This window comes from Channa argus, chromosome 13 (genome assembly GCF_033026475.1).
Source record: "Channa argus isolate prfri chromosome 13, Channa argus male v1.0, whole genome shotgun sequence".
Taxonomy (NCBI): Eukaryota; Metazoa; Chordata; class Actinopteri; order Anabantiformes; family Channidae; genus Channa; species Channa argus.
Window position 1 is genome coordinate 20,790,108 of NC_090209.1, and position 21,630 is coordinate 20,811,737.

Consider the following 21,630-nt stretch of genomic DNA (forward strand, 5'->3'; position numbering starts at 1 on the left):
ACATAATAGAAGTGTGTGCTTTGACATTTTTCACTGTAGTCTTAATGCAGAAATTTGAAATAAAAAAAAAAAACCCAACACTCATGATTTTGATAAAACTTTAATTCAATTATTTCATCCAAGACCATTAACAAAAGTACATGAGAACCTTTGTACATGGTTCAACTAAACCCGGTGATCTCCAAAGCTGAAATTAATTTTGTCTGTAACTTAATGCACAGAGGCACAACAGCTCATCCAAAAGGTCTCCAGAACATAATTGATATCCTGATTCTTAATGCTTTTTTTAAAACTGAATTTCTAATACATTACCTTTTTTTGTTCTTTAAGTTAAATTTGTTTCATTATATCTGAAGTTTGAACTTTCACTAAGGAGAAACAAACAAAAAAAAAAAGCACACGTTACATACAGTATAGTTCAACCCACAGGTTTGGGATGCATATCAGTATTATTTCTACTAGAAAAGAAAGCCGCCCTAAGATTATTTTCAATATTTTGGTGATTGGCTAGAAACAAAATGTTCTGTGTTGCTCTCACCCCCGAATTTATTTAGCTTGAAGGGTTTTTTTTTGTAATTTTTTTTATTTTATTTTTTTAGGCACCTTATTTAATTCAATATTAGCAGATTGAGTTTCAATGAAACAAAGCAAAATATGTGCAAGAAAAAAAAAATGCAGATATAAGATGCCACAAGGAATTCTGCACCTGGGAAAATTGCTTACGTGGAGCTAATCAATACCAAAAAGGCATCTAAAAGCTCCATACTGGTAACATAAATTCCATTAGATTAACTACTTCAATCAGCACATCACACACCATGCTTTCACATCAGCGCTTCAATAAAGCATTTTAAAAACTGCTCAAAAAAACGAGCAGAGAAGAATCCTCAGTTTAAGCTTGCACATGAGAAATATGATCCTCCTTATGGAGGGAACTTTGCTTTATGCGTTTTGTAGGAAAGCATACAGTAGTGGAAACTTCATAATGAAACCATTTGACGTTTCCATGAGTAAATAAGCAAACACGAGGGTGAAAAAAAAAAAAAAAAGAGGGGAGAAGGAAAAACAAAACCAAAACCAAAAAAAAAAAAAAAAAAAAAGACCAGAAAGCTCAAAGACATGCCAACAGTCATTCATCCAGGCAAACTATTGGATAGATTACAGGTGCAGAATTCCAGACAAGAGATTCAAAAAGGAAGGACAGACAGCCACACAGTCACTCATCTAGAGGGGATTAGCCCTCAGAAACAAACACCTCCATTACATACTATAACCACTTTTAGATGTAACACATGCACGCACGCACACAAAAACTCAGATCCCATGTGGACTGCAGTGTGGAACTCATTTATGGGAATTGAGGCAAATGAGACAGTTCCCTTTGCAAGTATCAATGGGGACAAATATTACACATGCCATTTACTGTATGTGTGCGTAAGTCATGGATGAGCTTGTGTGTACAAGCATGTGTCAAATAAAATTCCCTTCTCCCGTACTGTTGCCCTTTGGGACATCTCACAAACACCAAATGGGGCGGGCTCTGTATTGCTCAGTCAATGACACCAGGCTGACGAGTCTTGCGCTCCACAATGAAGCCCTGTAACAGCAGGATAAACATGATTAAGGTTAACAGTTGTAATAAAATCTAAAACCTGATCTGATTCATCTAATGTTCTACTTGCTAAGAGCGTATGGATGTATAAGATCATTACAGCCAAAAAGGAAGACTGGGTGTAGCAACATTTAAAATTTGATGTATTACTTCATATGTTCCCCAGGTACATATTCTGTGCACACAGCATACAACATACTAAATGATAATTAGGAATTTGTCAAAGCTTGTTCGTACCTTTGAATTGTCAGGACCACGGGGCTGCCTCAGAATGACCAGGCGTGGAGCACTGGCGTCGTCAAGAGTGATGCTCTTTAGTCGATTTACCAGACGATCAGGGCGAGGAGTCACAACTTGTTTAGGCCCCTCACTGTAAAGTCAAGGTCACGAAAGGCTTTGAAAATAAACTCTGACAGCTAATGTCTATATATTAGGGCACAAGTGAATCATACTAAGGTTTCTGATAGGATTGACAGAAGGCATTACCTGACTCTGCGGACATTGCAGGCACTACATTTTCCTGTACGTTGATTAAGGACAACTGAGAACTCCACTTCGTCCCCAGTCTGGAGCTCCAGGCCATCTTGGACTTCTTTTACATGGAAGAACAGCTTCTTGCTCTCACCAACTTCATATGTAATGAAGCCAAACTGGTGAGCAACGAAACAACACTTTAGGATTGACAAATGGGCAGCATTTCACGCCAATATAACATACAATGTATTAACCAATCCAAAATCTGAGGGTTCTGATCCACGTGAATCCAAATATCAAAGCCAAGATGAAAAATGTATCCCTACCTGGTCTTTAACACACTCCACAATGGCTCTACGCTGTGGGATGACGTTACAGGCCATCTTCTGTCCAGTTTGGGATACTGTGCAAACTTGAAACTTCACAAGTTCTCCTTTCTGTAGACAATCTGCTTTATTTGCCATACCCATGATTCCAAATGGATAATTTTGGCCTTTATTTCCACCTATACCAATCAAGAACAAGGGGATTTCTTTTTTGTTTTTTGCTAAAGACTCACTGTTCATTAAAAATCAAATCTATAACTTGTGTAATAACTTGCTACCAACCTTCTTCTGTGACTTCAATAAGCCCTTGGTATTCAGTCTGAGAGGGGTCCACACTGCGTAAAGGACGGATGACTTTCCCCATTATCACTTGGGCACCACCATCCTCCACAATGCCATTAACTAGAAGTGGACAATGTATCTTTAATTTGTAGACACTTCCAATAGCCATACTCCATATTCAACATGATTTTGTGGAGAAAGTTGCAATTAAACACGCCCTACCTGCAGCCACTTTGGTGACTTTTTCAGCACTGACTTTGTTTCCTTTTCCCTTAGAGAGTGTGTATTCCACTGTGTCCCCCAACTCCAAATTGTCCAGGTCTCCACACACTTCACTGAGGAGAGGACAAATATTACTATAATATACATTTTCATTTATAAAACCCTAAATAAAGAGCAACTAAAATCATCCAAAGGCAACATAGAAACCTCTACCTATAGTGAAAGAAAATCTCCTGCTCATGATTTGCTGTCTCAATAAAGCCAAAGTTATCCTTTAGTGTGGCAACAAATCCATGCAGTCTCTTGGCATTTGAGGCATTACGGTTGAGGACCCTGATGGAGCCTGCACTCTGCTGGCCAGTTCGCTTGACTTCATTGATAGAGAACTCCACCTAAAAACAGTTGAATCACATAAATGTCAGAAAGACAGAGAGAGAGAAAAAAAAAAAGAAAGACCCCACAAAGTTTGGAGAGATAACTTTGCATATTTGTTTTTTTATTTGCATTTTTATCTTTAGATGCACACAGTATTGTTTAAATGAATCATTCTAGCATCTAAATCCAAAGGAAGCTAGTGTTATTTGTATTTTTATTCCACTACAAGTCAGAGGGAAGGGTTACAAAAATATTTCAAATCAACAGCCCCAGCATTGCACCAAGATCTGCTTTTAGATCTAGATCTATTCTGATACCTTGTCTCCAACTTGTGGGTGACCTCCCTCTAGATCCTTGGCATGGTATGGCACAGTGAGCTTTACTCCACAGTCTTCATATGCAATTACTCCTTCCTCAGATTCCTAAAGATGGTCCAAAAAAAAGAAAAGAAAAACAACACATACACTTAATGATGATTACCAATGCCTTAATGAGGCGAACTGTCTCATCAATGCTACACCTGATTTAGGCTTTTACCGTCTCATTTGAATTAGTGGATTTAAAAAAAGCTAGTGTATTTAAACAAGGTGAGAAGCTAGCTTATGCAAGTGTATAGGAGGTACCAGGATATGCAAGGCATCGCTGTAGCAGCAAGTTGGTTAGCTTTAGTCTAGTCTACAACAACTGTATTACACCTACTGTGGAAGGCTGCAACATAGCCTGTTCAATAAATAATGCAGTTTCAACAACTGGGAACAGTTCGCTAGTACTGACATATTTCATGGCTCTCAGCTATTCACAGTAATTCAAGGTGAAGCCACAGCATGCAAATTACTACTACTGTTAGACAAACGTGCAAAAATTAAGCTGGGCAGGCTACGTGATTAAAGTAAAATGGATAGGAGTATTTTACACTTCATTACTACACTAATCTGTTTTTTGCTGGGAAAGTAATTACAACACTGCTTTAAATGCAGTGTGAATGGACAAAAGAATCAAATAACTAACATATCCACGGGACTTATATTAATGAAGGCTCAAAAAGATTTAGGATTGAGGGATAATAATATGTACATATGTATTGTGTAGGGTTGGGTATTGGTAAATTCGTGATACTGGTTCCTCAAAAATACTTCTAGTACTTCCAAGAAATACCATGTAATTACATTGTTTACAAGTATTATAGCACCTTGCCATTTGTCCACTAAAAGAAGTTTAGTTTCATGAAAGGTGATTTACTCATTTTTTTCCAACTTCCTACAGTTAACAGAGTAAAAAGTAATGTAAAAAATACAAAAGTAAATGTAAATTGTACATAACATGAAAAAAAGAATCCTCAGTGTCAAAATGTGTGTGAAAATTAAAAAGAACATAGAAATCAGTCACTATCACTAACTGATCCTGTCTTTACTCTGGATTTATCGCTGAACAGATCCTGCTGGTACTTCAGGGGATGAAGCTGAAGACTATATCCACCAGAACTTGCTCAGCATAACTGAAATGTTCATACAGGTAATTTTAGCATTGTCACTGCGACGAGGAATCAAACCTTCTCCGTTAACACATACTGATAGATGAGACTGTGGAAAAAGCTGAAATGATTGCTTTGCTTCAAGTTTATCCTTTGACAGGTCTTTTAATGAAACACTTATCAGCTTGTTTCTTCCAGAGAGTATATTGTTCAAGCATAGAAGCTGACTGTTCCAACTCAGCCGACAGCACACCTCACTTGTATATCGTCTCCTCTCATGCAGCTCTCAGTCTCTGTAGAGCCTAGCTCTGCACCAGCCACATAGACGGAGGTCGGACCATATCAATAACTCAATAATTATGATTTTGGTTCTGCTAATCTCTCTCAGTGCTTTCTTTCAGTGCTAATAAAAAGCTGAGAATCAGTTGGCATTCCTAGTGAGGAATTGCGGCTGCAGAGTCAAATGTTTTTTCACATTCCCACAGTAACTTTCAGTCATATGAAATGATCACACTGTACAACCCTGCTTAAACAACATTTGGCATCAAATAACAGGGAATTTTCAAAATTTAGAATGGGATTGAATCAGTTCAGTCTCAAAGTTTATTAACCAAATTGTGTAAAATTCAATTGTGCAGCCCTCCTAATCACTGATTCAATTTAATTCTGTGTTTCTAACGCTGAAGATGTTTAAAAAATAAAAAAAAAAAGTTGGTCACAGGTCTGCAAACACTAACCCTTTCTACAACTTTGCCCTATAGAAAAACAGACAATCCATTAGACAGCAAGTCTTTTCAGCATCACACTACATTCTTACTGTATTACGTGCAAACTGTTGACTTTAGGATTGTCTATCCAAGATCAACAAGTTATTTCTCAAATCGTTAGTGGAATGTGTAAGCTATTTTTTAAATTTTTTATGTACTAGAAAGTAAGCACAAATTATCTGTGAGGCATTCAAGTGGCTTCATGCAAAAGGTCTCAGTCCTACCTTGTCTTTTTTCTAACCAACAAGAAGCATGAACAGAAGGACGTCATTGGAGAAAAAAAGCAAAAAGGAAAATTAGAACTAAAATAAAACAAAAAAATTGGATAGGGAAATGGTAGGTTTAATAGGATGGTTAGGGTGGACTAAGATGCTAATGTTTTTGAATGTACTGGGGGTACATTTGTGGGACTTTTCATATGACCAATGATACCTTTTCCTTGCCCTTGGTGGGACTTGCATTTTTTGTGGTGACTGCAACAACTTCTTTCTCCACCACACCCACAAAACGCTGCTCAGACTGGGTATGGAAAGACACGGTGCCCTTGGGTAACTTCTTGATGCGCACTGCATGGTTCCTCTGAGCTGACAGCATATCCTACAAATGACACAATATTTACTCTCTTTTGTAATTATTATTACATATTTAAAATTTGCCTGCTTATGTAATGACAGAATACATACTTTTGTGGAACACTTATAAACTGGACCTACAGGCACAACAGTGAACTCCACTTCATCCGAGATGTGCAGTTGGCTTTCCTCCAATACTTCACTGAAGTGAAAGAACATCCGGGCATCTCGATCTACACACTTAATGAAGCCAAAGCCATCACGTATAGCTGCAATCACGCCCTGCAAAGGACAATGGCAACAAAGGTATTAATTTCATGATAATTCCAAAGGTTTTTTTTTTTTTTTAAGTTCTTTTTTAGTTCTTTGTTGTAATTCTCACCATTTCACGGGTCTCCTTGGTGAAGGTAAAGGTATCTGGTAGGATGTCAATGTTGGTAGCCCTCTCCAGCTTGTCTCTGCGGTCAGTGGAGATGTTAAACTGTATGTGGTCTCCCTCTAAAAGGGTCACCTTGGACTTTGTGTCTTTCTCACCAAACGGCAGTTCCTTATCAGTAAAACCAATTTGGGCACTGATACGGCCTGGCAGAGGGTCATTCTGTGCACGTAGGAAAGAAAGATGTGTTTAATTACTAGGTTATATTCTTGGTTGGTGAGTCATAGCTTCGTGCCTGCTTTTAGAATACAAGCATTTTAAACTATATAAGAAGTCATCTCTGCAGATGGATGTAGTGTATCCTACTTGCCTGGTTTTTAATGGGAACTTTGGGAATGACTTTAAAAACAGTGCCTTCAAACTGCTCAATACTGATGTCTTCAAAGATAACGGTTCCCTGGGGGAGAAGCCTTACATCTGTGGCTACTTCTTTACCCTATGTCCACATAAACATAAAATGTAAACAACATTAAATACACATAAAATCAAGCAAGTCTTTAAGAGGTACAGGTGTCAAAAGAAGCTGAAAAAGCTTAACACCTACATTTCTGTCTTTGATGGTGAATTCAACATCATCCCCAGCCTGTAATGCCTCCAAGTCACCCTTAAACTCACTATAGTGAAAGAAGATCTCCTTCACCACATCTGCCCTCTCAATGAATCCAAAGGCCTCCTGAAAGACAAACCACTTTTAAACCTAACAGCCACATCAAACTGCCAGTAACAATGGGAGCTCCATGCCTAAAAGACTAGCAAATGCTGAGGTAAATGATCAAATAGGGCGGAAATCACTTTGTAAAGCAGATACATATAGTATTTAATTATAAAGTTGGGCAACCTCGGTTAAAATAAAAAGATAAATTCAATTTATTTTACAAATAAAACATTACTTATCTTGCTAATAGAGTAAGCTAACACAAAAATACTTTGTCCTTTTTGCTCAATGCAATTGTTGAGCCAATTATGAGTGTCCCTTACCTTTGTAGCACACACAACACCCTGGCACCTCATTTGCTTTTTCTTCACAAGCTGAATGTTACGAGCACTGACTGCACCAGTACTGAAATAAAATTGACATTACATTTTTTTTTTATAAAAAGTAAAAACACAGAAATAATAAAGCATTTCGAAAGAAAAAATGCCCTTTGAATGCTTTGGCGCAAAGCAAGCAAAGCTGAAAGAAAGCTGAACTGTTTTCGCTGAAATAGATAACAGCTGAAACCAGAGGTGGCTTCCTTGTACAATGGTTAGGCAAACTTCAAAGCCTTAAAAACTTCAAAGGCATCAGTGTGATGTCATTGATTGTGTCACAATTTTTAAAAAATTAAAAAATAAAAAAAAATAAAAAATCTGCATGCAAGCAACACCGTCCTTTATAAGCTTAACATTTTGAAGTTTGCACTGTGTTTATAGCTACAAGTATGCCAAAAAAAAAAAGTACAGAAGACAAGAGTCGTCATAATAAATATTATAAAGATTAGGATATTATTACAGTAAATTATATAGATCATATTGCTGTGAAACTTACTGTTTGTTAGTTTCCATGTAAAAGCTGACTTTGTCACCTGTGTCCAGGTGTATATTACCTTCCACATCTTCAGGAGTGTAGGTAAGGTAAAACACTTCCTGTGGAAAGTTGCACCAGTGTTCAACTTCTTAAAAAATGTTTAAGGACACACCCATTAACCATTACTTTACTGAACATTCAAATAAATCCTGCATAGTAGGGATTACATTAACATTATGCATTTAATTGACCAAGCATGCTATACTACATGCCACTTTACTCACCCCATTTCTTTCATAACAAACACTGCCAGTAGGCACTTGACCAGGAGCAGACTTTCCATCCAAGTGCACCGGGATTGCGGATACAACCTAGAAAAAGGGACGAAATTACAGGTAGAGCCCATTAGCACAGTGTGCAAATCTTAAGTCCACTCTAGTCACAAGGCCTAATTAAAATATGTTTCTGCAAGTGATGGATGAAACAAATAATTTGTGTACCAGAATGAGCATGTCAAATGGATGTCAGATTTGTCTGTCCTGTAGCCTGACCTACTATGCTCCAGTAGATGTTGTTGTGATGATTGATCATAAATTACTTTTACCAATTTTTTTCAGCTAGAACTACACACCAGCCCAAAACACACAATGGGCCATATAAATGTTACTTTGACAGACAAGGACAGAACCAAAAATAAAATGGTATTCCTTAACTGGATGAATATAACCATGCAGCACAGAAAAGGGATAGGCGTGCAGGTCTGGCCCCACCTGGCCCGAGATGCGCTCCTCTGGCAGCACCTCTGGCTTTATCCTCAGCAGCTTCACTGCTATGGGCTTGCCAGTGCGCCTGTCAGAGGATACCTCAAACTCTACATCATCTGAGGGAAGAGAAAACAAAAATCAAAACACTTAGCACACTCCAAATCATACCTGTTCAACATTTGTAGCATGTTTTCCCTCATCAACAAGTGAAATACTAGTGATATGCAATTCAAAAGGCCTCTCACCTCCTATTTTAAGCTCCTGCAGGTTGCCATTGTACTGGGAGCAGTGGAAGAAGAGACGATCCTGACGTTCAGAGCACTGGATGAACCCATAGGAAGTCAGGAGTTTCTCTACCACACCAGTTTCTCTAATTCCAGGCCCTGTGCCATTGGCATATGCAGTGTGCCCATTGTTATGGAGCATGCCTGGGTCAAAACTCATCTGCGAAAAAGGATAATCTTGGTTACAATGCATCCTGTGGGTCAAAATTACAATAAAAGTTGTTTATGTTCAATGCAGTCTTTTTTCCAAACTTAAAAACCAACCAAAAAAAAAAAACCCAAAAAGAAAAACCAAAAAAAAAAAAAAAAAAAAAAAACATGCACAGCACACTTAAGAGGAAGTGTGGGGAGCAGTAAAGTGACATTACAGTCTTCTGAGGTTATCTAGTCATCAAAACAGACTGGACCACACAGAATTTCAGGGTGATTTGAACCACTGACTGAATAAAAACAAAACACAAACACTTGTTGGTTTGCTTTGTGTCATGCACTAAAGGCAACAATTCACTAAATTTGTCCAATGATTTTGGGCCAATATGCATCTGTGCACTTAATCTGCAGAAATGTCAAGCAATTCTGGTTAGGCAAACAAATTATCAAAGACTGTTAACTTCCTTCTACTAATCAGCTACTATATTAATACATATACCTAAAATGTAACCCCCCCCCAAAAAATCACTTCAAAATCTGCCACAACACTTTCGTTAAACTTGTTTGATGACAAACCATGCAGTTAGCAATAGCTACTTGACACAACAGCAGCTCGCTAAACTGGTTAGGTCTGTATGGGCATCGGTGAACATGCCCTCTTACTGATCTCAGATACAAGGGAGTTCGCTTGTGTTTTTTACTTCCTGGGTGGGGATGGCAAGAGACAGAGGAGGAGCGGGGAATAGGCATGGGACCAGCGGAGGCAGATTGGGCAGAGCCAGTGTTGCGAGCCACTGGAGGTTCAGAGGAGCCCCTTTTCATTTTTGACAATGGAGCTAGGACTCGGATATTCTGTGGGAGGAGGCGACAACTTTGACAAGGAGCAGCGTCATACATTTAAGGCTTTTTTGTTATTTATGTTTTCCAGATGCCACAGGTTATTAGGATGTTATACAAAATCAGTTACCCAGCCTTAGAGTGCAAAATAGTTTTTTCTGACCAAGGGACCTGATTTTTGGGGGTTGTAATTTATACAACTCACAATTTTACAGCAATATCTACTACAAAAACATCTCCAATGCCATACTATTAGCTCTTCAAAACCATTACATAATCTATATGGGAATTTCTGACAGCAAAAATGCCAGGCAGTAAACTAAGACCACAAAGTAACACGATGTGCACCATACGCATGTCCCCATAGAAGCAATATTACTGAGTATCAAGTATGATACTGCTTGTGAACTTTACTTTGAAAACGTCTCAGATGACTAGTACACCGAGACAGAACATTGTCGGGAGGAGTTTTAAAGTAAGTGACAATAAAATAACTTAACATATTTCTCTGTTTCTCCCCCATGTTAAGTAATTATTCACAGTCTTTGCTCAATACTTTGAAGCACCTTTAGCACCAATTACAGCCTCAAGTCAGAGTATAATGCTACAAGTTTGGCACACCTATTTTGGGCAGTTTCTCCCACTCTTCTCTGCAGTACCTCCATCAGGTTGGATGAGGAGCATCAGTGCACAGCCATTTCAGATCTTTCCAGAAATGTTTAAATGGGTTCAAGTCTGGGCCACTCAATGACATTCACAGAGTTGTTTCATAGCCACTACTTAGTTATCGTGGCTGTGTGCCTAAGGTTGTTGTCCTGTTGAAAGATAAACCGTTGCCCCAGAGAGCTCTGGAACAAGTTTTCATCAAGGAAGTCCCTGTACATTGCTGGATTCCTCTTTCCCTTGATCCTGACTAGTCTCCCCCAGTTCCTGCTGCTGAAAAACATCCCCACAGCATGATGCTGCCACCAACAGGCTTTACTGTAGGAATTGTATTGGCCAGGGGGAAAGATGCGCCTGGTTTCCTCCAGACATGACACTTAGCATTCAGGTCAGAGTTCATTCTCTCTTTCATCAGACCAGAGAATTTGGTTTCTCATGGTCTGAGAGTCCTTCGGCTGGGCTGTCACATGTCTTTTACTTAGATGTAGTTTCCGTCTGGCCACTCTACCATGCAAGCCTGATTGGTGGAGTGCTGCAGAGAGCGTTGTTCTTCTGGAAGGTTCTCCTCTCTCCACAGAGAAATGCTGGAGGTCTTTCAGAGTTTCCATCGGGTTCTTTCTCATCTCCTTGACTAACGCCCTTCTCTCTCCATCCGCAAGTTTGGCTGGCTGGCCCGCTCTAGGAAAAGTCCTGGTGGTTTCGAACTTCTTCCGTGTACAGATAATAAAGACCACTGTGCTCACTGGGAACTTCAATGGTGCAGAAATTTTTCTGTACCCTTCCCCAGATCTGCGGCTCAATACAATCCTGTCTTGAAGGTCTACAGACAATGCCTCAGACTTCATGGCTTGATTTGTGCTCTGACATGTACTAACTGTGGGACATTATATGGACAGCAGTATGCCTTTCCAAATCATGTCCAGCCAACTGAATTTCCCACAGGTAGATTCCAGTCAAGTTGTAGAAGCATTTCAAGGATGATCAGTAGAAATAAGATGCACCAGAGCTCAATTTTAAGTGTCATGGCAAAGACTGAATAATTATCTACATGAGATTTTTTCGTTTACTTTTAATAAATTTGCAATGGTTTCAAAAAAAGTCATTCACATTGTCATTATAGGATGTTTGTAGAATTTTGGAGGAAAAGAATCCATTTTAGAATAAGGCTGTAACATAACGAAATGTTGAAAGTTATGCACTGCAAGAATACTTGAACGGGACAAGAAAGGGCAGAATCTAAATCCGACAAGATAAACCTGATGGTTTAAACAGACAGTTTTGTACGTCTTTGTATGTCACACAAGGCAGGAAGAAAAAAACAAAACAACAAACAATCAAAAAACAAAAAAATACTGAAAAGGAAAATCAGGAAATGCAAAGACAGATCAAATAAATGGCGGTGCATCTACAATGGACAAAGTTGGTGATGGGTTATGGATTATGAGGGGATCCCAGGGCAGCCTCTTCCATTATATGCTATACAGCATTTTTACAAAGAGCTGGTTTTACCAAAAGACACATACACAGGTCTTGTATCCTTTAACACCCTAAACATTTAACTGTCAAGAAGCCTGAGTAATTAGACTGGCAAGACAGTGATTACCGTCAAGTTTCTTGGTTAAAAATAAATAAAAAGTCTTATTAATAAAAGGCATATAGTTCAAAACCTCTGTGTAAGCACTTAATACCCATTTAAGTCATTTAAGCCAGTTCTTCCTAGGGGCAAAGTGGTATGTGGTTTAGCATCGACTTGATATGAGCGTTAAAATTATTTCCATTTGTTGCGGCCCAACTAAGGTTTTACTGGACTGTGACGCAAAGCCAAAAACAAGGGGAGAAGGAAAAAAAACAAAAGGCCATAAGCTCCAAATTTCTGCAACCTGATTAGAAGAACACCCCTTACCCTGCAGCAATAAAAGTAAGTAGAGGCTACTCTCGGGAGCCCGAAAAAGGATGAAAAGTTAAGCCATTCACAGCAGAGAGATGCAGGGCAAGGTGGGTGGATGGGTGTTCAATGGGGTGGGGCACGTAGAAAAGAGGTGGGAATGTGAAACTTACGGATCGGCCATAAGGCGTCAGGCTGAGTCCGACAGGGGAGGTGCTGCTCAGGTCAGCACTAACAAACGCGGTGGGTGGCGACGCAGGCAAGGTAAACTCAACAAAGCCTTTCCAGGGGCTGCCCATATTTTCCCATAAACCTGGACCAAACTTGCTTGAGCACTTGCTGAACTTGGTTATTTGAATTTTTTTGCTTGATTGTTAAGTACTATTTTAATGTAACCACCCAATGATACACCGCTGGATGTCTGCAAGGGTGAAGAAAGGAACAAACAGAACGGGTAAGGCAAATAGGTCAGCCAGTGTGCCAAGTGTCACAAAGGAAAATAACTGTGGGCTTCTATCTCTGGGGAGTGAGTCGAAACGGCAAACATTGGGAAGGATGAATTGAAAAACGACAGAAAAGCCAAAAAGGTGCAGAGTGGGTGTGGTAAGGCAATCAATCTCAAACTAAATTAAACCAATTTAACTTTTGGGAGGCGGTGGCCAGTCAGCTCAGCTGGCATAAGGGAAGTTTTAACAGTTATCTTTAGCTAGTGAAGACGTAGGGGTCAATGTTGTGCTGGAACCAAATTTTCAACTCAGTTTAACCCTTTTGCAATTATACCAAATGAAGCGTACTGTCAAGGCCAGACAGCAAAATCTATAACCATCATGAACAATAATTAATTCCTACCTATGCACAGTGGAACCTGCTTTTGCTGCTATTTCTCTATGGTTGACAGTGTCCTAATCAGTGAAAACAGTGTACACAAATAAATATAAAACCCCAAACTTCAATTAAACTAAATATTCATAAACAGAAGCCTTATGTCATGCAACTACATCTGGATATTAGGGGAAAGTGTAAAAATTTAACATTCATAGCCTGAATAAACCTAACTTTTTGTATAACCCCTTACTTGGAAAATGTATTTGCACAGTAGAGGAAGGATATTCTTCAGAATACAACTAAAAAGTGAAAGTATAATTCACATTAAGGGAAAGATCACATGTTAAGAATGCACTACAATTGATACTCACCTTTATATGCTGTCTTGAATCTTGCGAATCTCTGACTATGCAGTTCCTGCAGATTTCTTCACACACACAGTTGAACACACACACTTGTTACACGTTTCTGGCACAAGTTCTAGATGGTTGCATAAAGCAAAAAAAGGGGGGGAGAAATCTAGCACAAAAAAGGCAAATGCAGGTGTAATAACACTGCTTAGAAAAAATTACAATGAAAACAGTGGGAGAAATAGAGGGAAGAAAAGATTCAGGACTGTGGGGGGAAAACAACTAGCAGATAGCAGCCCACTCCACACCCCAGTGGTGAGTCAGTGGTGTGGTGAGGATGAGGAGGGCTAGGAGCAGCGTTGGGACGTGTGCTTTGTCAAAGCTGTTGAGTAGGCACAAACTTCTGGTTTCAGATCAGTTATTGTCTTCTCATAATATGCTTGGGCATAGGATTGCTTCTCTTCTGCGTTTCAATTGGGTAGATGTGTTCTTTGGTCGTTTCAGGATTTGGTTACTTCTTGTTTTTTAAACCCTTGAAATGATCCTAGTTTTTCCACACATCTTCAGTGTTGCAACGTTGCTTGTTTTGTAGGCTTATCTTCGGTTTCTTTGTTATGATCTGAACTTGAAGCAGTTGCGGATGGTACAAAAATTCAGTTCTATTTCACTTCATACTGTTGAGGAAAAGAAGAAAAAAAAGCAGGTTTGTTAGCTGAGCAAAACTGATAACTTTCACTTGAACAAATTAATTGACATAATTTTCATTCATAACTCAGTCTGCAGTAAGGCAGAGCAATATAATTTACTGAAGGGCATTGTGATAAACAGAAATTAGTATCCTGATAAAACAATGATAAATCATGAAAGAGCTTTACATTGATGTTCAGTAAAATGACCATATGGAAAAGCAGATTTCTTCTTTCAATTTGAAGGGAAAAAAAAAAAAACTCTCTCTCTCTCTCTCATACTTGACAAAGAGGGAATTATTCATATTCAATTCATCTTCTGTTAAGGACCATTTTGGCAAGTTTTCAAAATCAACCAGGTGGCAAAGTATACAGAATTCATGCATTGTGTAATTAATAAGCAATCAATACAACTTAGAAGATTCCGGTAACTCCCAATATTCAATCAGCAACTGTAGCTGTGTTTAAAGCTAATTTTAGTGGGTGAATGGGAATCAACATTGTAAAGCGCTTTGGATAAAAGCGCTATATAAGCAACTATTTACCATTTAGTGTTTTTTTTTTATAAATAGATGAGCATAACCACTACACTGCAAACTTTGTGCAGAATGCTGATGCTGCTTCATTTGCCCAACACAAGTAAATTAAGTCTTTCAAAACCAAAGTGTTCATTCACCTTCGCTCCCCTCAGTACATGTTTGTGTTGCTACACTACCCCATCTACATTGTGTCAGGAAAGCTGCCTTGCACTGCCGAAAAGAGTGATTGGCAATACAAGAAAAATGAATGATATGAACTGGTACTTTTTAGTGTCACAACTGATCATCACATCTCGCAGCCCTACTGTACTAATGATCCCTCATTTTCTGTCACATAATCACTGAACCAGCAACTTCATGTTTTGAGCACACTAGATACTTTGCCTCGAGATTCGTAGTATAAAAATAGGTTTTCCTCAGATGCCTCTAGATACAGCCCACAATACCAGACAGCTGACTAGCAGACAAGAGCTACAGATCAACAAGTCCTTGTACATACCTTTAGCTCATGCTATATTTATGGAATCACTACTGACTAGTGCCCAAATGTTACACCGTTTTGCACACTTTGTTTGTTGTGCAGGTAAGTAACCAAGAATAATATATTAAGCACGTAAAACTTTTTTTGGTTAGAAGCTCAGAAGCCTCTCTCTATCAGTAGGTTAGAGCAGAGCGTTGTTGACCTAAATACACTGCGATGAAAACATGCTGGGTGAGCCAACACAGGACACATGACAAATCAGAAATGACTCCCTTCCCTCATGCTTCCTGAAGTTAAAATGTAACAAAGTCAGATGGGATTCATTGCAGTATTTGTTTTCTGTGTTTATTGGTATTCATGTTAAAATGTCAACTCTAGATAAACCAACAAGCATATGTAGATAATTACAAGACCCACAAAAATATGCTTTTTGTTGTGAAGGAAAAAAAAAACCCACTGTTATTCCAGTAAAGCATTACTTATTGTTTCAATACTTTCTACTGAGTCTCAAACGACAGTTTAGCTGGGCAAAAATGAGGCATACAAGCGGACCTAAATACAGAGGAGCTAAAAAAAACCCACGTTAAGGTCTGTATCTTTTCAGTTTTGACGTTAAAATGCTACGGTGGACTGGGCCTGAACAACCGCATTAACAGAACCGACCATTTGACTCCGAGCAATCCGCCATCCTCAGCTGGAACAACTGTTATGGCCTGATCCTACACGTTGCGACATGCAGCGCTATCGGAAACGTCACAACCAGGCTAGCCAGATATAACACGCACCCAAACAATCGCATCTAAGTTAGCGTAAATCTGCCTGTTAAATATGACATTAATTCGACTTTATTGAGCCATCGTTACACAACCTACTATTCCAATCCAACACACGGATTAGCATCTCGCTAGTCACAAAAAGCCACGAATGTTATCCCCGGGGGTTTATCACGATTGCAAAAGTCAAGTAATTCACTGTGACAATGTTAGGGTAGGCCACAAGACAGCTCCAATGGTTAGCACATCAAATATTCCAAGTTACGTGCTTGTTTTTACAAAGAGTCTGGTCGGAAAGTTTGCGCAAATCGTGCACCTAACCCGACCCAACTCCTTTCGAAAAAAAAGACGTTTTTTAATATTTCATGGCCCCATCCTTGAAACGCGCACATTCTACACAAACTTGTTTGTGCCCTAGAAAACATTTGACATGTTCGGCATCCATGTAATGAACGAATAATGATTAAATTTTTTTAAATATTACTGCCTCGCACCGCTTGCTTCACTTTGTAAATTATCCGTGTAAGGCTACGCATATATATAGAAACGAAATAAAAGGCACCATTTGGAATAGTTAACCTTGGTCGATAGGAAAGTAATTGCCGGTAAGAAAGATAAATTATTTTTGAAGATACATATACGAGGTAAACTTGTAGCTAACGGTCGAAACTATCCGTGAATGTATTGCGTTCAAACGGCCGATAACGGAAAAAAGCTAACGCTACATTATCTGCGCTAATGGCACGAGGATGGGATAACAAAGAAGCTAACTGTTAGCTATGCACGTCAACCCAGTAGAGGGTGTTTTATTCACTTATCGCGTCTTCCATTGTGTCAAACAACAATTTTACCCAGGAGCGGTCTCTCTGATACATTGGGTAGGTTTTAAAAAAACAGGGCAGTTTATTTGGCCGGTAAACACTTAACTAGGGCGTTTAGTTCAACATGCTAAGTTGCTAATAGCAGCTACAGTTAGCTAGCATGCTGCTTGACTGCTTGGTCCTTGTGTACGGTGATTTATGGTGAGAGGAGAAAAAAAAAACACGGGTTGCCCCCACCCAGGCCCGAGCTGTGCGTACGACTAAGCGCTGGATAAACCGTTCACTTATGAAGAACCACTGGATAAGAAATAGACTATATCATGCTCCAACATTAAAGACAAATGTTTCAAATGTTATATAAAAAGAGAAAACTATAAAAACTCACCCCAACAGCTTTCAGCACTGTCACCAGCGCCGCTAGAAGCAGCACGGCACATTACGTAGTGATTCGGGAGGCGGCTATCGCGATATTTGGCGTATGTTAACCAAAGAGCCTATAAAAGAGTAGCCACTCTTGCGCAGATGCAAGTAACAAAAGATGGGGTTTCGCAATTGGAGACCTGGTATATAGTAATGGGATAATAGTAAATTATCAAATAACTTTCTTCTAGCCTTCGAAAGCATATCTAATCAAGGGAGTTAGGAAATACAGCCAGCCGTGGAAGTAGTTTCAGATATCTGAATGCAACACGTCATCGTTATTTATTTACCTGATAGTCATGATTCTCCTCCTTGAATAAAGTTTGTTGAAGCCACACGTTGCAGCGTGGAGATATATGCAAGAATGATTACAGGGGTCATTTGATTTATTGATAGAACCTGTGGAGATTTGAAATGCAGATAGTACCAGACATGGCCGTGCTGATCTGCGTAGCAGATTAAACAATATGGTGGGAAAAAAACAACTAAAAATACCTTTTGTTTAATATCCCACAATTACAGGATTCCAAACAACATAAATATGCCAATATATACATGAACATTAAAGTTGGCTACACGTATGCTGCAGTGACATGCAAGATAAAGCATCAGCATAGTCATGTATGCTGACTATGGCAGGAATATTGGGTTAAGTATTTCCGAATTCCGAAATCATTATGACACAAGGAAAATTGCACAGTAATGCTGAGGCTGCTGGCTGAATTGCCTGGGCAAACTGAGCTAATGCCCAGCGTCTTTAAAAGCCCAATGATTAATAAATGTCTACATTTGTGGTGGGGTGCCATATGAAAAATCTAGATTTAAGATTCTAACTATATAATTCTATGTTTATAAGTGCAGGAGGCCTTTTCAATCTTCAAGGTGGATCCATTGAAATGTGAGCTTAGTATGCTACCCTATGCTTTCATAAATGTTTCCTTTTGTAGTTCTTGAGTCCACATTTGTCCATGTTTGTTGTTTGAGAGTATCTATCTATCTATGGGTAAGTGCTCAGGAGCCTTTTCCTTTTTGATCTGAATCAAAACGTATACATAGAACATTTCCCTTCACTTAATTTCATAAAAATTAAAAATATTCTGTTTTCGTTTTACAACCAACACGAAAAAGTTGGTACTAAATGCCACAGGACCTAAACCATCCTGTAGATGGCGGTAGATACTTTAATTCAGCTTTGCCTCCTGCGATTAATATCCAAAGAAGAAGATACGGAAGTGACGTTATATTTAGCCTAATACGGAAATTACAGACTTGACAACAAATATTGTGTGTACTCTTCACATTTTTTTTCTACCGAAATGTTTTTCAAAGGCCCACAACAGCGTGCACAATTTGGTGTCAAGTAAGTGGAGCTGCCTCAGTTAACTAAGGCTGGAGAGCCAACTCAACCTGACACTGAGAGGTATTTTCCCCATCTGGTAGAGTGAAGGAGCTCGTTGACGTAATACACAGAGTTACTTTTTTTAAATAAATGGCCTGCACTTTAGAAAAAGTGTTGGGAGACGCTCGGACCCTTCTCGACAGGCTGAAAGAGCATGACGCGGCCGCCGAGGGACTGATAGAGCAAACCGGGGCCCTCAGTCATAGAGTGCAGAGCATGAGAGAGGTGGGAAATGCACTTCCAGACAAGGTAAGGGCATCTGAACACGGCGACGGGCACTTTTAATTCATTTGTGTTCATATAAAGAGTACACACAATAAACGTTTGTCATTAAAAAAGCAACCCGTATGTTTAAAATTGAAATTACCATTTGCTTTTGTGTTTCCATAGTCAACATACGTCTCTACTTCACAGCTATCTGATATTAAAAACAGAAACAATGCTGCGTTTTACTTCTGTCTCCCCTCAGCACGCTGAAGACAGTTCAGAGATTCAGGAGCTGACCAAATACAAGCCTCATGTCCTTCTGACTCAGGAAAACACTCAAATCAAAGAACTGCAGCAGGAAAATAGAGGTAACCCCTACCACCCACCCCAATTCAATTCTGTGGATTATGTGGATGATGTTTTATCTAATGTTCCTCATGTTTGCTTTTGCAGAGTTATGGTTGTCTCTTGAAGAACACCAGTATGCACTAGAGTTGATCATGGGTCGATACCGCAAGCAGATGCTTCAGCTGATGATGGCGAAAAAGGAGCTGGACACCAAACCTGTACTCAGCCTCCACGAAGACCATGCAAAAGTACGCTTTTTGCACATTTTTACAATATCGGTTGGTGTAAAAGCATAACCCGGCTATAGATGTATGCATGTCCTGCTTTGGGATTTTCTAGGAGGTGCAGAGCCAGGTGCAGCGGATATGTGAGATGGGCCAAGTGATGAGAAAAGCAGTGCAGGCAGATGATCAGCACTACTGCTCTGTTAGAGAGAGGCTTGCTCAACTAGAGGTGAGCAGAGTGGAACAGTTTACATACTAGTAGATAATTACTATTTATCATGCATTATTATTTAAGTATATCATAATGGCATGTTAGTCTAAAATGCGTCAATTCTTAGATGTTGTCTTGGTCTCATGATTAAATGTGAACATCATGATGAAGTGGACTGTTAAAATACAAATTGATCTAGAGCATTTAGTGGTCGATTTCAAGGATAAGACATGATCCACTAATCACGTAGTAATTTTTGCAGTTAATGGCTTTGTTAAAGAACAGCATGTTATGCAATACAAACAGTTGGAGGGGTGCATTTCAAACTTTAGACAAAGTCAAATCTCTCTCTCTCTCTGTCTCTCTCTCTCTGTCTCTGTCTCTCTCTCTCTAACTCTCTAACTCTCTCTCTTGCTCTATTTCTTTCTTATTGTATGATTATCCTGCTATGTGCAGATTGAGAACAAGGAGCTGAGAGACCTCCTGGCCATCAGCAAGGCCTCCGTGAAGACAGCTAGAGAAGAAACTAACCAGCCAGCGACAGCAGCACAAGAGCAGCTCCCTCAGCGAGGTTTCAATGAGTGATCAGAACCGCATGAATATGAACTGTAACTGGGAAAAGAAGTCCTTCAGGAGACGGGGTTGATGATCTCTTCACCACATTATTTTTTTACGTGGGCTGAAATGCAGTCAGACCACAGCATATGTTTTGTAGCAAACCTCACTTAAACATAATCTTGACTATCAGATGTATGTAATTGTGGGTATATCAGGATGGTAGCCGTTGTGAGCTTTCTTATGTACAGTGATTATATTATCTCTGTGGTGAATTCCACATTAACCATGAGTTTCATTGAGGTATCTTGGTTATCATTGACAACAATTCAGTGGGTGCTAAGGTATATGTGTGTAATTGGGTAAAGACAGTATAAGCAAAGGGGATTTATTTTGTTACTGGCCAAAGATAGAGTTAATCTTTAAGGACACAGTTGCTACCTCTTTGGTTCCCTTTTGCTGTCCACTCGCTCATGATGTGTTAAATGCCATAACAACCCCTGATAGAAGTTTACCTGAACTCCATTAAGAAGCAGCTTGTTTGTACCGTTGTTACGCCACCATGCTTGATAATCTCTCTGCCAACACACTGATTTTTGGCTGTTTCACACAGTTTGCCTGCTGAGAAGGGAGAGTGGATCATTTCTTGTTAATGTAAATGCAATTTTAAGAATTGAATACATTTGTCAGTCACTTTGTAGAATTCACGTATAACATGATTTCCGTGTTTAGTAGTTTGCCTCATCACCCACGTTTTTTAGACATCGGATTTGGGTACAGAGTAATAAAGTATGCCCGAGTGATGGTAACAACTTTACAAAAAAGTCTGTGCAATTGATATAAAATGTATGCTCTCAGAAATTCTTATCATCTCAGGAAAACAGTGTTAATATGGTCATATTAGTGCTGTAGTGATTCCATGGCAGTTTACTGATTTGTGTCAAACGAAATTACATTCAGAAACTTGAAAAATAAATTTGCATTACAATAATGCGCGTAGGCTCTTCTGTCGTTTACCGCATGATGACGACATTTTGGCCGTACTGGGTATGTCGCATCGAAAGGTTTGCGAGAACGATTCAATAAATCTCACTAATGTCTCTAGTAATTCTTATTCTCTCCTGTCGTTGTGATTTTTTTCCACACATGTATGAAAACATAAAG

General features: G+C 39.2%; 2 protein-coding genes across 13 annotated transcripts; one reads left to right on the forward strand and one right to left on the reverse strand.

Annotated features, from left to right (window-relative positions):
- Positions 1-84: 84 nt before the first annotated feature.
- csde1 (cold shock domain containing E1, RNA-binding) lies at positions 85-17,642 on the reverse strand. Of its 12 annotated transcripts, none has more exons than XM_067528390.1 (22): positions 17,488-17,642; positions 13,824-14,476; positions 12,801-13,048; positions 9,906-10,094; positions 9,054-9,252; positions 8,815-8,924; positions 8,329-8,415; positions 8,066-8,163; positions 7,516-7,597; positions 7,082-7,210; positions 6,848-6,973; positions 6,484-6,699; positions 6,243-6,383; positions 5,962-6,126; positions 3,609-3,713; positions 3,130-3,308; positions 2,917-3,029; positions 2,695-2,814; positions 2,413-2,591; positions 2,099-2,262; positions 1,850-1,982; positions 85-1,597 (listed from the first exon to the last, which is right to left on the reverse strand). In XM_067528390.1, exons 3-22 carry the CDS (start codon positions 12,924-12,926, stop codon positions 1,550-1,552), a joined length of 2,709 nt encoding a protein of 902 aa, XP_067384491.1. In that variant the 5' UTR covers positions 12,927-13,048; positions 13,824-14,476; positions 17,488-17,642; the 3' UTR covers positions 85-1,549. The 12 variants fall into 12 exon arrangements, with proteins under 12 accessions (XP_067384491.1, XP_067384490.1, XP_067384489.1 ...); XM_067528389.1 differs by having other exon boundaries at positions 2,413-2,618; positions 6,213-6,383; XM_067528388.1 differs by having other exon boundaries at positions 8,758-8,924.
- A 1,087-nt stretch (positions 17,643-18,729) lies between these two features.
- sike1 (suppressor of IKBKE 1) lies at positions 18,730-21,457 on the forward strand. The gene is made up of 5 exons (XM_067528403.1): positions 18,730-19,170; positions 19,391-19,496; positions 19,582-19,724; positions 19,816-19,929; positions 20,368-21,457. The coding sequence occupies exons 1-5, from the start codon at positions 19,012-19,014 to the stop codon at positions 20,494-20,496; spliced, it is 651 nt and encodes a 216-aa protein (XP_067384504.1). The 5' UTR covers positions 18,730-19,011; the 3' UTR covers positions 20,497-21,457.
- The last annotated feature ends 173 nt before the right edge of the window (positions 21,458-21,630 follow it).

What these genes read in the sequence shown, in the direction of transcription:
- sike1 (XM_067528403.1), top strand. Translation starts at nt 19,012, where the DNA reads ATGGCCTGCACTTTAGAAAAAGTGTTGGGAGACGCTCGGACCCTTCTC. An exon ending in GAAATGCACTTCCAGACAAG is followed by an intron (nt 19,171 to 19,390) that starts GTAAGGGCATCT and finishes GTCTCCCCTCAG; the next exon opens with CACGCTGAAGACAGTTCAGA. An exon ending in AGAGGCTTGCTCAACTAGAG is followed by an intron (nt 19,930 to 20,367) that starts GTGAGCAGAGTG and finishes TGCTATGTGCAG; the next exon opens with ATTGAGAACAAGGAGCTGAG.
- csde1 (XM_067528383.1), bottom strand. Translation starts at nt 12,926, where the DNA reads ATGGGCAGCCCCTGGAAAGGCTTTGTTGAGTTTACCTTGCCTGCGTCG. An exon ending in TTTGTTATGAAAGAAATGGG is followed by an intron (nt 8,164 to 8,328) that starts GTGAGTAAAGTG and finishes AACTTTCCACAG; the next exon opens with GAAGTGTTTTACCTTACCTA. An exon ending in TACATGGAAACTAACAAACA is followed by an intron (nt 7,598 to 8,065) that starts GTAAGTTTCACA and finishes ATTTTATTTCAG; the next exon opens with TACTGGTGCAGTCAGTGCTC.